This window comes from Acipenser ruthenus, chromosome 32 (genome assembly GCF_902713425.1).
Source record: "Acipenser ruthenus chromosome 32, fAciRut3.2 maternal haplotype, whole genome shotgun sequence".
Classification (NCBI taxonomy): domain Eukaryota; kingdom Metazoa; phylum Chordata; class Actinopteri; order Acipenseriformes; family Acipenseridae; genus Acipenser; species Acipenser ruthenus.
In genome coordinates this window covers 3,094,266-3,110,124 of record NC_081220.1, presented here as the reverse complement: position 1 = coordinate 3,110,124, position 15,859 = coordinate 3,094,266, and the positions used below count along the sequence as shown (strand labels likewise).

General features: G+C 40.9%; 1 protein-coding gene across 4 annotated transcripts; it reads right to left on the bottom strand.

Annotated features, from left to right (window-relative positions):
* Window positions 1-319: 319 nt before the first annotated feature.
* Window positions 320-15,518, bottom strand: LOC117965136 (zinc finger protein 79-like). 4 transcript variants are annotated; one of them, XM_059006122.1, is made up of 5 exons: window positions 14,728-15,514; window positions 9,704-10,024; window positions 8,414-8,680; window positions 2,658-2,924; window positions 320-966 (listed from the first exon to the last, which is right to left on the bottom strand). In XM_059006122.1, the coding sequence occupies exons 1-5, from the start codon at window positions 14,996-14,998 to the stop codon at window positions 956-958; spliced, it is 1,137 nt and encodes a 378-aa protein (XP_058862105.1). In that variant the 5' UTR covers window positions 14,999-15,514; the 3' UTR covers window positions 320-955. The 4 variants fall into 4 exon arrangements, with proteins under 4 accessions (XP_058862105.1, XP_058862102.1, XP_058862104.1 ...); XM_059006119.1 differs by having other exon boundaries at window positions 320-2,924; XM_059006121.1 differs by lacking the exon at window positions 8,414-8,680 and having other exon boundaries at window positions 320-2,924; window positions 14,728-15,518.
* Window positions 15,519-15,859: the final 341 nt, after the last annotated feature.

Below are 15,859 nucleotides of genomic sequence, written 5' to 3'. Positions count from 1 at the left end.
TCACAGCTTCTTCCAGGGTGTCGGGGTTGTGGCACCATATCCATGCTTGGGTTTTGGCGCTGACCGCATGGCAAAACTGCTCCACCACTATCACCTCCCGCATTTGCAGATTGGTCTTCTTGGTGGGGGTCAGCCAGTGTACCATGTGGTTACCCAACCTTTCCGATCACCTTGGTGTGTGTTTCCAGGGACCTTTGGTACTCCCTGAACCATACCCGGTGAGTCTCCAATGTAATATTAAGGCGTCTGAGGATTGCTGAGGTCGTAATCGACGGCTTCAGCATCGGTCATTGCCTGGTATGCTGCCTGAGCCTCCCGATCAAGCAGGGTCCCAGCTGGCTCGCCCAGAACTCCTGCAGCCATGACACGGTGGTAGCCAGCCGATCGAAAGCGACCAAGTACGATTCCAGGTCATCCTCCGTCGTCATCTTCAATGCCCGTGCCTTCGGCACCATCATCACAGGTGCTATTGAAGGGCGTGCCGTTATTGCCAGACCTACCCTCTCAATGAGCAGTGGGTACCGCTCCTCTCTCCTTGGCCTCTCGTCTACTGTCCAGCGCCTTCATCAGCTCTGCTAGTTCAGTGCAATCCATAATCCCGTTGGTCTGACACCACATGTGGCAAAGTGGTTCACAGGGTACAGGTGTAGGAGTAATGCAGTGCACAATGAAGAGACAGACAGTGATAATCCAATCAGAAAGAGATTTAATTTTTAATCCAGGTCTGGTGACCAAAACAATAATCCCAGGCAATACACAGCAATGTGTACGGCACTGTTCTATAAAACGGGTTTGCAGTCCCAAATAATAAACACAGTTACATCCACAATATACAAACACGGTCACCAGTCCTGGGTGAGTGCTGTAGTGCTTGTGGCGCAAATACAAGTTATCGTGATACAGGTGCAGTGATGTCCGGGTTAATGCTGGCCTCTGGCGACAGCTCCGGAACGTGTTAGCTGTCTACTAATAATAGCAAAAAGTAACAATTAGAGACAAACAAACAAAACACTCACGGTATGATAAACACAATACTGGCCCTTCCGAGTCATTCCTTAACCATTAACCATTAATGTCGCTCCGTCCCCTATTTGTACCGTCACTCGTGACCCCTTGATAAACGATTGCAACCGTCCCTCCAATCTGCAGCTGCCACATCGTTTCCCTTTCGGGTCGATGAGTTAGTGCACCGGAGTTCCACCCCCTTTCTAGATGATGACTTCCCTTTATCCCTGGGAATGAATTGTCAGTCCAGGGTACTCTGGGTACATAGGAGGCTGTGTGGTCCAGTGGTTAAAGAAAAGGGCTTGTAACCAGGAGGTCCCCGGTTCAAATCCCACCTCAGCCACTGACTCATTGCGTGACCCTGAGCAAGTCACTTCACCTCCTTGTGCTCCGTCTTTCGGGTGAGACGTAATTGTAAGTGACTCTGTAACTGATGCATAGTTCACACACCCTAGTCTCTGTAAGTCGCCTTGGATAAAGGCGTCTGCTAAATAAACAAATAATAATAATAATAATAATACTCTGTTCCCTGTAATTAGCGCCTTCACAGGTCGGGAGGGAGATTTACCACCAAGAATCATTCTATTTCTGTCACACGTCCCCAGTCCAGGAAGTTGACACACACACAAGTACTGAGGTTGAAGCACTGGAGCGCATATTTATTAAATGAAAAGGCTCTCTGGTGCACCCTGCTGGAAGCAGTATTGGTTTTACACTTCAGGCTGCTTGCATGATAACTGCAGTATACTGTGCTGCAGGTTGAGGTGCCGGAGATTCACCATGGTATCAGGGAATTTTCCACCCAACACACTGCAAGAGGCTGAGCAATGCAGGAGTAAAAAAGAGAAACTTGCACTCATAATAACAGTCTATTTAAATATTACTAATGTGATGTAACAAAATCTGAATGCTCAACAAGATATTGAATAAAATATGTTAGTCGTTCATATTTGGGTGAGTTTTTGATCTGAACAAATTGTGATCAGGGCTGACCCTATTTATCAAGCAAGTTTATTCTTTTGTTTTCAGTAAATATTTCTGTATTTAGTCAAAGGCACTCCTGTTGTTTAGGTGTCCCCAAGTGTCTGCAACTCTGAGAATGTTCTCGAGTCCTGCAAGAGCCTGCAACTGACTTCACTTCTTCGCACATTAAATGCAGGGATAGGATTACACACCTGTGTGAATGTTATGGTGTCTTTTAAGGTTTCCTAACTGGCTGAATCTCTTCCCACAAACAGAACAGTGATAAGGTTTCTCTCCTGTGTGAATGCGCTTGTGTTTTTTAAGGTCTCCTACCTGACTGAATCGCTTTCCACAAAGAGAACAGTGATAAGGTTTCTCTCCTGTGTGAATGCGCTGGTGGATTTTAAGGTTTCCTGAGTGATTGAATCTCTTCCCACAAACAGAACAGTGATAAAGTTTCTCTCTTATGTGAATGTGCTGGTGTGAATGAAGATTTCCTAACTGTGTGAAACTCTTATCACTGTACTGTGTGTGGGAAGGTTTCTCTCCTGTGTGTATGCGCGGGTGTCTTTGAAGGAGTGATATATGATTGAAACTCTTCCTACAATCAGCCCAGGAAAACGCAGTCCCTCCTGTGGGATTTCCCTTGTGAGTTTCAGGAGCGTCTAATTGACAGGAACTCTTCCCACCTTTAATCGAATGAGGCAAAGTCTTCAAGGTGCCCTGGGTTTCAGAATTGTTAAAACATGCAGAATGTGCCGTCTCTGTACTCTCCACATTAAGTGGGTGTCTGTCTTGTAAGGAAGGGATTTTAACTGAGTGAGTTCTCAATGTCTTCACATACTCTTCTTGGGGTGTCGTTTCTCTGTGCTTCTTGCACTGTGGTTTGCCTCTAGAAGAGTTTTTGCACTGGGGTGATGGAGTGGAGTCGTGTTCTCCTTCATCTACTTTAGAAGCTAAAGAAAGAAAGAGAAGAAAGACAAAGGTTATTGTACAGCATTCTTCCACATGCACTGTTCTGCAGGGCTTCATGTCATAAACATGACAACTAGAGTGAACGTTGATGACCTCATATTGAGAGAATACAGCCAAATCTATTTAATATCACACCTATTCATGTCAGCCTCCTTGTTCTATCACCATATTCAGGAATGTAGATAAATGCCGGGAGCCAGAAAATTCCATGGTTATTTTCATAAAATTCCCAACTATTTTCATGAGATGTTCTTGAAAAAACACAAACGCTTGTTACCTGTCTTCTGTCTCTGTTCTGAACACAAGCGAATGAGTTCAGTGATTGGTTGCTTGAGATGAGGCGGATTCATTTACCAGTTAGTGTCCCGCAAGTTTGTCACAGCAAGAATGATGTCAAAATGTCAGCCAAGTGGAAAATGAAAAACAACGTGCTTTTTTAATGTTTAAAGTGGAATACAGTCAAACCCATTTACAACATAACTGAGATACAACACACACACACTGATATAAAGAACCAGTATCACGGAACCGAGTAAAATCGTATTAAATCCTGTTTAAGTTCTCCTTTTAGTACGTCCTCTGATAGTGCATGCTTCCTGTTATTACGCATGCAGCGCGATGGCACGCAGTGGTCTGTGCTGTGCATGTTGTGTACTCGTAGGCCTACTTCTTGCTGTTTGAACTTGACCTTGCTCTCTGTAATTTATGCAGTATTATCATGGCCAGCGCTAAATGATCGTCCATTTCATTCAAGGACAAACTACATTACTGGAGAAATCTCAAAGGGATGAAAGCAGTCAGAATTATGTTGTCAAAGAGCTCAAGTTTAAAAAGCAGCAGTCGCTGAGGCAGTCGTCTAAGGCCCTGTCCACATTAGAGCAAAAAAATCAACAACCGAGTTCAAAACCGATTTACCTGAACCCGAGCCCATCAGTGTTAGAGCGTCCAGATTGCCGTAATGAAACTGGGTTAGTTTAACCCAGCTGTTGCTGAAAAAACACTTCGCTGGATGACTGTATCCCAGAATCCACTGTAATGTACACACGTTCTTTTCTTTTTTTTTTACCCCCTCGTAAATGTTGTTGTTTATTTTCATTGAACACAGGAGCAGAACAGAGGAGCTACGAGAAAGTGCTTAAGTAATCAAAAGGGGAATAATTCATGTATGGGAAAAAATGCCCACGCCATAGTAAATAAATTAGATGGGCATTTACACAAAGGAAAAATCTGGGGCGGATAAGACGTTCTTTAATTTAATTAAAAGTTGAAATAAAGACCTTTAACTTGCTAATATGTGATGTGCTCTAAGATCATTTAAAAAGTGTCTTGGACACATTTTAGGTTTTGTGTACTACAGTACATTAGCATATCTGACTGTACCGATGGAATATGACAAGAATAACTCCTCCTGTATTTTAATTCGGGCTTGTCTTTTCTTTATTCTTGTCTCATATAAACAGGGGGATTATGGCAACGTAATTCCGCAAAGCACTGTGGGATATCGGAGGATACTGTGTAACCAGACTCGAACACGGTTCACAGCCAGATTACAGTTAAACCAGTCTATCTAACCCAGCTATACCAACAACCGAGTTCGAGACCCGGTTGTTGAACTGTTATGAACCGTGTTTAGTGTGGATGCAAATCGATTTAGGCACTTTTAAACAAGTTTTTAACCCTTAACTCAGTTCTAAAATGCTAATGTGGCCAGGGCCAAAGACTTCTTAAAGTAGCTTACAGGCAATGATTACTGTGCTGTACCTGAACGGACAGTTTGTATGGTAATGATTATTGACTTGTATATTATTTATTATTATTATTATTATTACCAGTTTTATTATTTCTATTTGTTATTACTGTACTGTATTTTTTTTGTATTAGTTTATTTTTCTAATTAAAGTACAGTATTATTCAGTACATTAATTACATGTTTTCTGTTATTTTTTTATAATTCATTTAGCTGACCATCTCTATCCAAGGCAACATAGAATTACTGTATTAAATCATTCAAATACAGAATGTCACACACTGTATAGTAATGCACAGTACCAGTCACATGTTACATTGTTTTATATTGTTTCTTCTGTAGTAAACCTTTATACTAGATACATGCACATTATATCAGTTAGTACTGCACTGGGTTTTGGTTTTTGTGCTGATTTGGCGGGTATGTGCATGTATCTGGTTATTACATACCTTGGTTAGAACATACTGTGTTTACAGTCCCAAGGCAGTACGTTCTATCAGAGTTTCACTGTATTTTAAAATCGAGCCAACAGTGAGTCATGAAAAATCGTGATTATTTATACCTGCATTTTGACAGTACTGCTATTCATCTAATATTTTAATTTGCTTTTTGATAATTAATATTTGCTGTGCTTCTAAAAACAGAAATTCCATTTGCAATCCCATGCACTGCACCTTGCCTTTTCATTCTACCTGTATCGAAGACGCACTATATGTAGAACTATGTAGGGCTGGAGGGGTTTTGTTTTTCCACAACAAATTTTTTATTAATCAAATTTTGTTGTGTAAAATATCTATAGAGCAAAGATCCAGTAAAACTACAATTCCCAGAATCCCCTCCCAGCTGAAACTGATTCGCTGGTCTGCTGTACAGAACACCTCCACACACGTACTTACTGTACTGTGACAATAATAAACACAGCAATGCTTACTGTGAGACACACAAAACTGATGTGGTGTTGCGAGCAAACATTACAGTCCTCGGGATAGTTGCCATGAGATGAGCTTTTAAAAATGATATTGTATTTGAATAAAGTGTAAGAAATAAAATAAGACTGTTGGTTTTCATTATCATACAGTATGGGTTCACTCTCATTGCTGCATACATTCTCCACAGAAACTCTCTACTGAAATGTTTCTTCTGGTGACGCTGAGCAACCCGACTGGATTTGGCATCACCCAGTGATGGGACATGTGATCCCTGCAGCTCTGTAAAGCTGTGGGAGCAGCACAACTGCAAACAGTCTACCAGGAATGAGAAAAGGCAAAGATCTAACACAGATTAGACACCGCTGATCTAACAGCATTCTAAAGAGGCGTGGCAGCGGCTGCACATCTAGCAGGTGCCTCAGGAGCAAGCACAGTGATGTCCTTGTTATTATTATTATTATTAATTTCTTAGCAGACGCCCTTATCCAGTGCGACTTATAATGTTACAAGATATCACATTATTTTTACATACAATTACCCATTTATACAATTGGGTTTTTACTGGAGCAATGTAGGGAAAGTACCTTGCTCAAGGGTACAGCAGCAGTGTCCCCACCGGGGATTGAACCCACAACCCTCCGGTCAAGAGTCCAGAGCCCTAACCACTACTCCACACTGCTGCCCTGTTGACATAGTGGTTGGGCAGCTCCCCTTGGTTAATTGAAAACAAATTGTGATTAGGGGTGACCCTATTTATCAAGCAAGTTTATTCTTTAGTTTTCAGTAAATATTTCTGTATTTAGTCAAATGCACTCCTGTTGTTTATGTGTCCCCAAGCGTCTGCAATTCTGAGAATGTTCTAGAGTCCTGTAAGAGCCTGCAACTGACTTAACTTCTTCACACTAAGTGCTGCGATAGGAGTACACACCTGTATGAATTCAGGGGTAGGAGCAGAGCAAAACTGAAAATGTATGGTGCCGAGTGAAGCAGGGCGAACATCTTTAGCAGTTTATATTTTAACATTAGTTGCACGTAGCCTATACACCCCTCAAAGACAAAGCAAATATGCACATACAACCCACAAAGTGCAAATTGTAATAACTTGTTACCTCTAAGTCGCCGTGCATAAGGGCGTCTGTCAAGCAAATACAAAAAAAAAGCACAGGCTATGCTCCTGCTGCCGTCAAACCACAACTAAATGCTTATTACTGGGCTGAGAATACCTCGTTTCCAGCTCAATATGGCCACTCGTTTTCACTGCATTTTCTCAGGTACAGCTAACCAAATATATTCTATTTATTTCTATTCTATTAAATAGAATATCTTTGAGCTAACCTTGGAAGTACTCGTCAAAGGTCAAACGGCATTCAAATATCGAGTCGCTATTGAAACAATCTTTAAAAATGTATCAATGTTTTGGAAATGTGTTGGCTGCAAAAAAACATAACAAGCAGACAAACAGATTTTTTTAAAACAACCTTGAGTGACAAATTCAGCGACATTTTCAAGTTTTGTAAACCTTTTAAAATTATGTTGACGTACTATTGAAAAGGAACATGCAATTTCCATATTTTGCTGCCTTGAAATCAATAAATCGTATACACGGGAGGCAAACTTTAAATGACAGTTTTTGTATTTTTCTTTACATTTCTAATACCACGTAGAAATAACTATGAAGTTTGAAAACCACAGATACCTTCAAATTATCAGTAAATTGTAACATCATATATGCCACTGACTCGCTAGGTCAATTTACAGGGTAGTATAAGTATAACTTGAAAACAATCATGAAGTTGGTATTTGTTTGACCCTGTTGCCATAGTAACCAAATGCACGGATCTGATAACAGTATGACTTTACAGTGTAAAATGCTGTAAAGAATTCATATTTTTCACGGTAAACTGCAAGAAGCTAAAAACAATATTTCGTTTTTGCTGATGAAATCAGCTCTCGGCTCGCGAACGGCCGCCATTGCTACAGTACACATTCCAAACACACACTCATTTTTCACAGCTCCCAAAATACTTTCAAGATGGAAAATCGTCTATAGACAAAACACTCCCACCCCTGTGAATTTTATGGTGTCTTTTCAGGTGTCCTAACTGGCTGAATCTCTTCCCACAAACATCACAGGGATAAGGTTTCTCTCCTGTGTGAATGTGCTTGTGTTCATTAAGGTTTCCTAACTGGCTAAATCTCTTCCCACAAACAGCACAGTGATAAGGTTTCTCTCCTGTGTGAATGCGCTTGTGTTTTTTAAGGTTTCCTAAGTCACTGAATCTCTTCCCACAAACATCACAGTGATAAGGTTTCTCTCCTGTGTGAATGCGTTGGTGCCTTCTAAGGTTTCCTGAGTAACTGAATCTCTTCCCACAAACAGAACAGTGATAAGGATTCTCTCCTGTGTGAATGCGCTTGTGTTTATTAAGGTCCCCTAACTGACTAAATCTCTTCCCACAAACAGAACAGTGATAAGGTTTCTCTCCTGTGTGAATGCGCTGGTGGATTTTAAGGTTTCCTAAGTGACTGAATCTCTTCCCACACTGAGTGCAGTGATAAGGATTCTCTCCTGTGTGAATGTGCTGGTGTGAATGAAGATTTCCTAACTGTGTGAAACTCTTATCACTGTACTGTATGTGAGAAGGTTTCTCTCCTGTGTGAATGCGCTGGTGTCTTTTAAGCAGTGATATATGATTGAAACTCTTCCCACAATCAGCCCAGGAACACGGAGTCCCTCCTGTGGGATTTCCCTTGTGAGTTTCAGGAACGTCTAATTGACAGGAACTCTTCCCACCTTTAATAGAATGAGGCAAGGTCTTCAAGCTGCCCTGGGTTTCAGAATTGTTAAAACACACAGAATGTGGCGTCTCTGTACTCTCCACAGTAAGTGGGTGTCTGTCTTGTAAAGAAGGGATTGTAACTGAGTGAGTTCTCAATGTCTTCACATACTCTTCTTGGGGTGTCGTTTCTCTGTGTTTCTTGCACTGTGGTTTGCCTCTAGGAGAGTTTTTGCACTGGGGTGATAGAGTGGAGTCGTGTTCTCCTTCATCTACTTTAGAAGCTAAAGAAAGAAAGAGAAGAGAGACAGAGGTTACTGTACAGCATTCTTCCACATGCACTGTTCTGAACACAAGTGAATGAGTTCAGTGATTGGTTGCTTGAGATGAGGCGGATTCATTTACCAGTTAGTGTCCCGCAAGTTTCAGTCACAGCAAGAATGATGTCAACATGTCAGCCAAGTGGAAAATGAAAAACGACATGCTTTTTTAATGTTTAAATTGGAATATTTTAAATCGAGCCAACAGCGAGTCATGAAAAATCCTGACTATTTACTACCTGCATTTTGAACACCTCCCCACACGTACTTACTGTACTGTGACAATAATAACACAGCAATGCTTACTGTGAGACACACAAAAGTGAAATGTGGTGTTGCAAGCAGGCCTCGGGATAGTTGACATGAGATGAGCGTTTAAACATGATATTGTATTTGAATAAAGTGTAAGAAATAAAATAAGACTGTTGGTTTTCATTATCGTACAGTATGGGTTCACTCTCATTTTGGCGATCCTGTTGCATACATTCTCTACTGAAACATTTCTTCTGCAACTCGACTGGATTTGGCATCACCCAGTCATGGGACATAAAGCTGTGGGAGCAGCACAAATGCAAACAGTCTACCAGGAATGGGGAAAGGCAAAGATCTAACACAGGGGTGTCCAAAGCTGGCCCTTCCACTCCTGCTCTTTGTTCCAACCCTGTTCTAAGTTGTTTAATTGAACCAATTAAACCTCCATCCAGACACAGGAGTAGCACTTTATATAACTGAACCTGTTCAATGTGGAGTGGAATGGCCTCCAGGAGCGTGATTGGACACCGCTGATCTCACAGCATTCTAAAGAGGCGTGGCAGCGGCTCCACATCTAGCAGGTGCCTCAGAAGCAAGCACAGTGATGTCCTTATTGACATACTGGTTGGGCAGCTCCCCTTGTTAAAATATGAATCTCAAGCACACTGCTGGTGTTCAGTACCAGGTTCTGCAGGATGAATAGGCAGCTCAATGCTGCTTGTTTTGTAGGATTACCTCTGAATCCCAGTTCACATTCAGATGGAGAGTCATCACACAGGTTGGATCCCAGCTTGTTGTTCTCCTCAAGTGTACAGACATGATTTTCATGAGGAAGTTCCTCTGCGATGGGGACACATTCCTGCTCTATGAATTCCTCTTTAATAGGAACACATTCCTGTTGATGGACCTCTTCATCTTTAACACATGCCAGCTCTGTAACCTGCATTAGACTTGCACACCACTCCTGCTTAAAGGACTCCTCTTGTGTGCAAACTGCTTCTATCTTTGGCCCCTCCTGTGCTTCAGATTCAGAGTTAGCGTGGGTCTCTTTGGGATCTGTGGGGAAAAAAATTGCATAAAATTAGAACTCTTACTTACTAGCTAGGTTTGTTAGTTGCAAATCATGATTGATAGCCTATGGGATCTTTTCCAGATACTACAGGATTGTGAGCTGGGAATGAGGCTGGATCCAACATTCCTTCTAAAGTACTTGTGGTAGAGGGGTGATCAATGCCTTTAATTAAATTTGATCAAATAAATAACATCTAACCCTAGTACCCTACCCACAATTCCATGGTTCACATCTTTGCAATGATCAAATATTTATTTCAACTCCTATCAACAGTCTGTGTTAGTTGCTGTTATCAGGGACTGTATCAAAATAACCCCTCCAAACTGCTCTGTTCAATAATTTGCAGCATACATTTAAAGTTACTGTTCCTCAGTTATTTCGTATAGGGTTGAGGCGGTATAATAGTTTGGTGGTTTAGGTACATTATTGTATTGATACCATTCCTGTTATTCTACTTTGCAATTATTAGTTAACGCTGTGTTTCTTTCCTATGAAAAAAGTGAAGGAAAAGGCAAGACTTTTCCTTCATGACCCCATCTACTGCCCCATAAGAATTATTTTACAGTTTCTGCAAGATTTGCTAGAGATGGGAAGGTCCCACTCTACACTGAAAGTGTACCTGGCAGCTATAGCTGCATGCCACATCCCCATAGACTCAGTATCCACAGGCGCCCACATTCTACAGGGTGCTCGGCCTGCGTCCCCCTAGAAAGGACGTCCTCCTTGAGTGGAGTCTGGACGTGGTAGTGGAGCTTCCTAGTACTTTAACAATTAAAGTACTAGATTACTATAAATAGTAAAAATCCATTAAATCGATCCATGTTATTGACTGATTTGGGTTAGAAATAACTAATTTCCTAGGCTAATTTACGACCCACACAGAGTGCATTGCTAAAACAAAGCACTTTGCAATGTCTCACGTGGGGCGCAGTATGTGTATGACGTATATTCGTCTTTGCTAGAATGCGTGCAAGCGATTAGACTCCTTATAACCAATATTAGGACAGAACTGTTTTATTAACAGCGCTTATTGCAGCAGCTAGGTTTTTGTTTTTATGCTTTGTGAAGAAAAGTGAGCATTTCAAAGAAAAGAAAAGTGGACAGTGAGTGTCGAGTTTTCAAAAAAGAGTGGATTGAGAAATATTTTTTTCACAAACGCCAACTCGAAGGCTGTATGCCTGATTTGTCAAGAGAGCATCGCTGTGTTCAAGGAGTACAATTAGAATCGCCATTTTACAACGAAACATCCTAATTACCGCAGCAACTTAACAACAGAAGAAAAGACAAGAAAAGCTCAGAAACTCCCTACTAATTTAAAAACCCAGCAAAACATTTTTGTGCGACAAGCTGCAGTTCAGGAAGCCGCTACGAAGGCAAGTTATGATTTGGCATTCAAGACAGCTAAACAAAATAAGCCGTTTGCTGAAGGGGAGTTTTTGAAAGAATGCATAGTCGATGTTGCTGGCATGCTGTGTCCTGAATACAAAAATATGTTTGAGATTAGATTGTCACAAAGAACTGTTGCTCGCTGTATCGAAGTAATTGATGAAGACTTGGCCTCCGAGTTGAACAGGAAGCACAGTGCTTCACGCAGTTTTCGTTAGCTCTCGATGATAGTTCTGACATAAAGGACACAGCGCAGCTTTTGATTTTTGTGAGAGAAATTAACAACAAATTTGAAATCACAGAGGATTTTTTTATCTATGGAATCGATGAAAGGCACAACAAAGGGATTGGATTTGTATGAGAGGGTGTCTGGTTGCCTTGAACGTCTGAAGCTCCCCTGGAGTAAACTCGCAAACGTGACCACAGATGGATCACCAAATTTAACTGAGAAAAACGTAAGACTTTAAAAAGAATTCAGGACAAAGTAAAAGATGTAGACTGTGAGAAAGAAATCATTTTTCTGCACTGTATCATACATCAGGAGGCACAAATGTTCTGGACATAGATCATGTTGTTCACACAGCAGTGAAAATAGTGAACTACATTAGAGCAAGGGGGCTTAATCATTGGCAATTAATTTCCCTTCTTGAGGACACTGATGCTGAACACCAGGACTTACTTTATCATACAAATGTCCGCTGGCTCAGTTTAGGAAAGGCGATGCAGCGAGTGTGGGAGCTTAGAGATGAAATTAACATTTTCTTGGAAATGCAGGGGAAAGAAAACGATTTCCCTGAATTAAGGAATTCAAACTGGGTGTGCGCCCTCGCTTTTGGTGTGGATATCCCAGCACATTTAAATGAACTTAATGTGAAGCTGCAAGGCAAGGATGTGTTTGTTCACGAATTGTATTCCAATGTGAATGCTTTCAAAGTCAAGATAATTCTGTTTTCAAAACAAATGAAGAGCAAACTGTTCGCTCACTTTCCAACACTTTACGTTTGGAAGTGTCATCAGAGCGGGCAGACAAGTACAACAACATTGCAGGGAGAATGTTCTCTTCGATTCTCTAACTTTGAGAAGATGGAGAAGACCCTGGAGCTGGTGTCATGCCCACTTTCATTTGACTACGAGAAAGCCCCAGAAGAATTACAACTGGAGCTCACTGAACTCCAGTGCAACTCCACTGTGAAGGAAAAGCACAATTCACAAACACTGGACAAGTTTTACACCTCTTTGAACGAAACAAAGTTCCCAAATATCTGCAATGTAGCCCAGACAATTCTCGTGTTGTTCGCCTGCACCTATGTGTGCGAACAAACATTTTCACTACTGAATTTCAACAAATCTCACTACAGATCCCATTTAACTGACCAGCATCTCAGCTCCACTTTGCGGACTTCAACAACAAGGATAGCACCAGACTGATGCGATCGTACAAAAGGGTGACCAACTGCATTGTTCACATGAACAGCAAAGAGAGTGTAAAAAAGTCGGTGTGCTTTGTTTCCTTTATGATGATATATTTATAATAATAAGTAAGGTTGCATGTTTCCCCCTACCTTTATTTTAATATCTGTTCTTCAAAGTTAAATCAATTAACAACAACACTGCTTTGTGGTTTACTTTTAAGCTAAAAGCACCAGGGAGGGGCCTATTGGCAGCTCTGACATAAAATGCTCAGCGAATAACTACTTAAGGCAGGCATATCCCAAAAGTATTGGATGGTGGTCTTCTCTTTCAGGGAACCACGGTTACGGTAAGTAACCCAATGTTTCAATGTGTCAAATACAATGAGCAGACAGGCGACTGCAGCAGGATAGCCTGCTTATTCTCAAAGCAGTTTCATTTAAACAGGTGATTTACACAACTCAGACTTTTTAAAGTGCAGCAATATGTTTTCTGTACAAACTCCACCTGTGTAATAATCATTAGCAACAACACTGGAAGCTTACTTGTGCAACGTCACATGAACTGTAGATATAAATCCAATTTGTATGCATCCCGGCCAACTCATCTCTGCTCTGCTCTTAAATAACCTGCATTAGTAAATGTTTATAAGTAATATGAGCGATCGTTTCCTAATTCTATTTACCATCAGCTGTACAAAGTACTTTATTTATTTTATGGTTATAATTTTTCTAACAAAACAAACAAACTGCAGCATCATGCTGTTTTGAGCAAATGATAGATCTTAATAATAGAATAATACACACTGCTATAGTATAACATATACTGCAGCACTATCCATTCTTAATAATACACACTGCTATAGTATAACATATACTGCAGCACTATCCATTCTTAATAATACACACTGTTATAGTATAATATATACTGCACCACTATCCATTCTTAATAATACACACTGGTATAGTATAACATATACTGCAGCACTATCCATTCTTAATAATACACACTGCTATAGTATAACATATACTGCAGCACTATCCATTCTTAATAATACACACTGTTATAGTATAATATATACTGCAGCACTATCCATTCTTAATAATACACACTGTTATAGTATAACATATACTGCAACACTATCCATTCTTAATAATACACACTGTTATAGTATAACATATACTGCACCACTATCCATTCTTAATAATACACACTGGCATAGTATAACCTATATTGGTGCAGGCAGGGTGCTGCTGCCGCCCCTTGAGGTCTGGAAAGATCGTGTAAATGTGTGTGTGTGTGGAACAAGAAGGAAACAGCACTAAAGCAAAAGAACGAGCAGCGAATGAGCCGCGACTGTACCAAAGACAAACTCAACAGCACTGGAGCGGAATACAATGAAACCATTTATCTAAAAATAGATTCGCAGTCAAACAGTTCAATCAAACACTGAAACCCGATGTGCTGCTGCCTGTGTGTTGATATTAGATCACAAATCATTATTCTAACCCTCTGCAATATGGTCTGTGACTGTCTCAGTGGGACTCTATACAACACATCACTTTACCAGAAGGATACCATTGAAGCCTCTTAAATTAGACTGGCTAAGATTGACCAATCTAGTACTTTATTAGTTTATAGAATACCTATTTAAATATGAATTAGACCTGGTTAGATTCACTACGTTCTTATGGTCTATAAAATAATACAATGCATTGATTAGACTCCTTATAACCAATATTAAGACAGAACTGTTTTATTAACAGCGCTTATAATAATCAAACACTTTAGAATTTCTCTTCAGACACGTTTTAACCAAGATCTTTCCAACAGTAGGTAGTTTAAGGTGCTGGATTGACCAAGCAATACCACACAATAAAATCAATCTTACCTTGAAATATTAAAGGTTGTTTAATGTCTGCATCTGCAGCGTTTATACACCCTCGCACAGCTTTCAGCTCGTTCTCTGATATTTCCAATCTCAGCTTCAGACTTTCATTCTCTTTCTCCTTTCCAGCCATTTCCACCTGGAATTCAGTGAATTTGCTGCCGACAACTTTAGTAATCGCACACAAGATGGTGTCTACAGCCGATTTCACTGCGTGCTCGATGGTCGAGGCGAGATCGTCTTGAAAGAGCGACACGGACACGCTGCCGTCCATCTTCACTGGTTTGAGTTTCAGACTGGTCTAGTAGCGGAATCCTCTTTTCATTCAGAAACGCCGCCTGCGGTTTGTATTTACTAATATTTATTTTTAACTGTAGCCTTCCCATTCAAATATATTCATCACTTCTTCTGGTGTGATAAAGAAAGAACACAAACAACAGGCTTTGCAAGGAGTAACTTTACTTTGGTCTTTCAGAATCGCGCAGAGCTCTGCTGGAGCTTCAACGCGTTTGTTTCTCAGTAAATCATCTCATTGAAAAGCTCGACTTGTCTGTAGCTGCGACTGACGCGCTCCGCTCTGTGTGTGAAATTCAACACAGAAAAGGGATGCTTTCCTTTTCACGGAACTCCGTGCAGGTAATAAACAAACACAAAAATCACTAATTATTAGAAAACATTTCACCCCAGCCTAAATACTTTAAACAGCAGGAGACAGCGTGTTGTAAAATCATCACTGACTGCAACCTCCTCTCCACACATAAACAAAACAAACCTCTCTATTTCCTGTATTGAAATGCGTCACTAGTAGAAGGCGGGCCTGGTTGGACCCATCGCGTATTATTGGCTGTAGAAACACTCTATCCCCAGCATGTGAGCCTGATTGGCTGGCCTCCCTGTCGAGGCGGTTATGAAACTGGATGCCAGAGTTCACCATGTTGGCTCTACAAGCGCTGTGTTCGATGCGATGCTGACACTGCGCGAGATCCGACATGGCGCCAGTTTTGAATGTATCTGCTTACTAATGCGCGTGCTCATTTCCAAAGCCGCTGCAGCTGGCGGGACACAGGAATATCCACTAGAAAGTGTCCTGAGGGCCTCAGATGATTGTTAATGGTTAGGTATGGGGTTAGTGTCA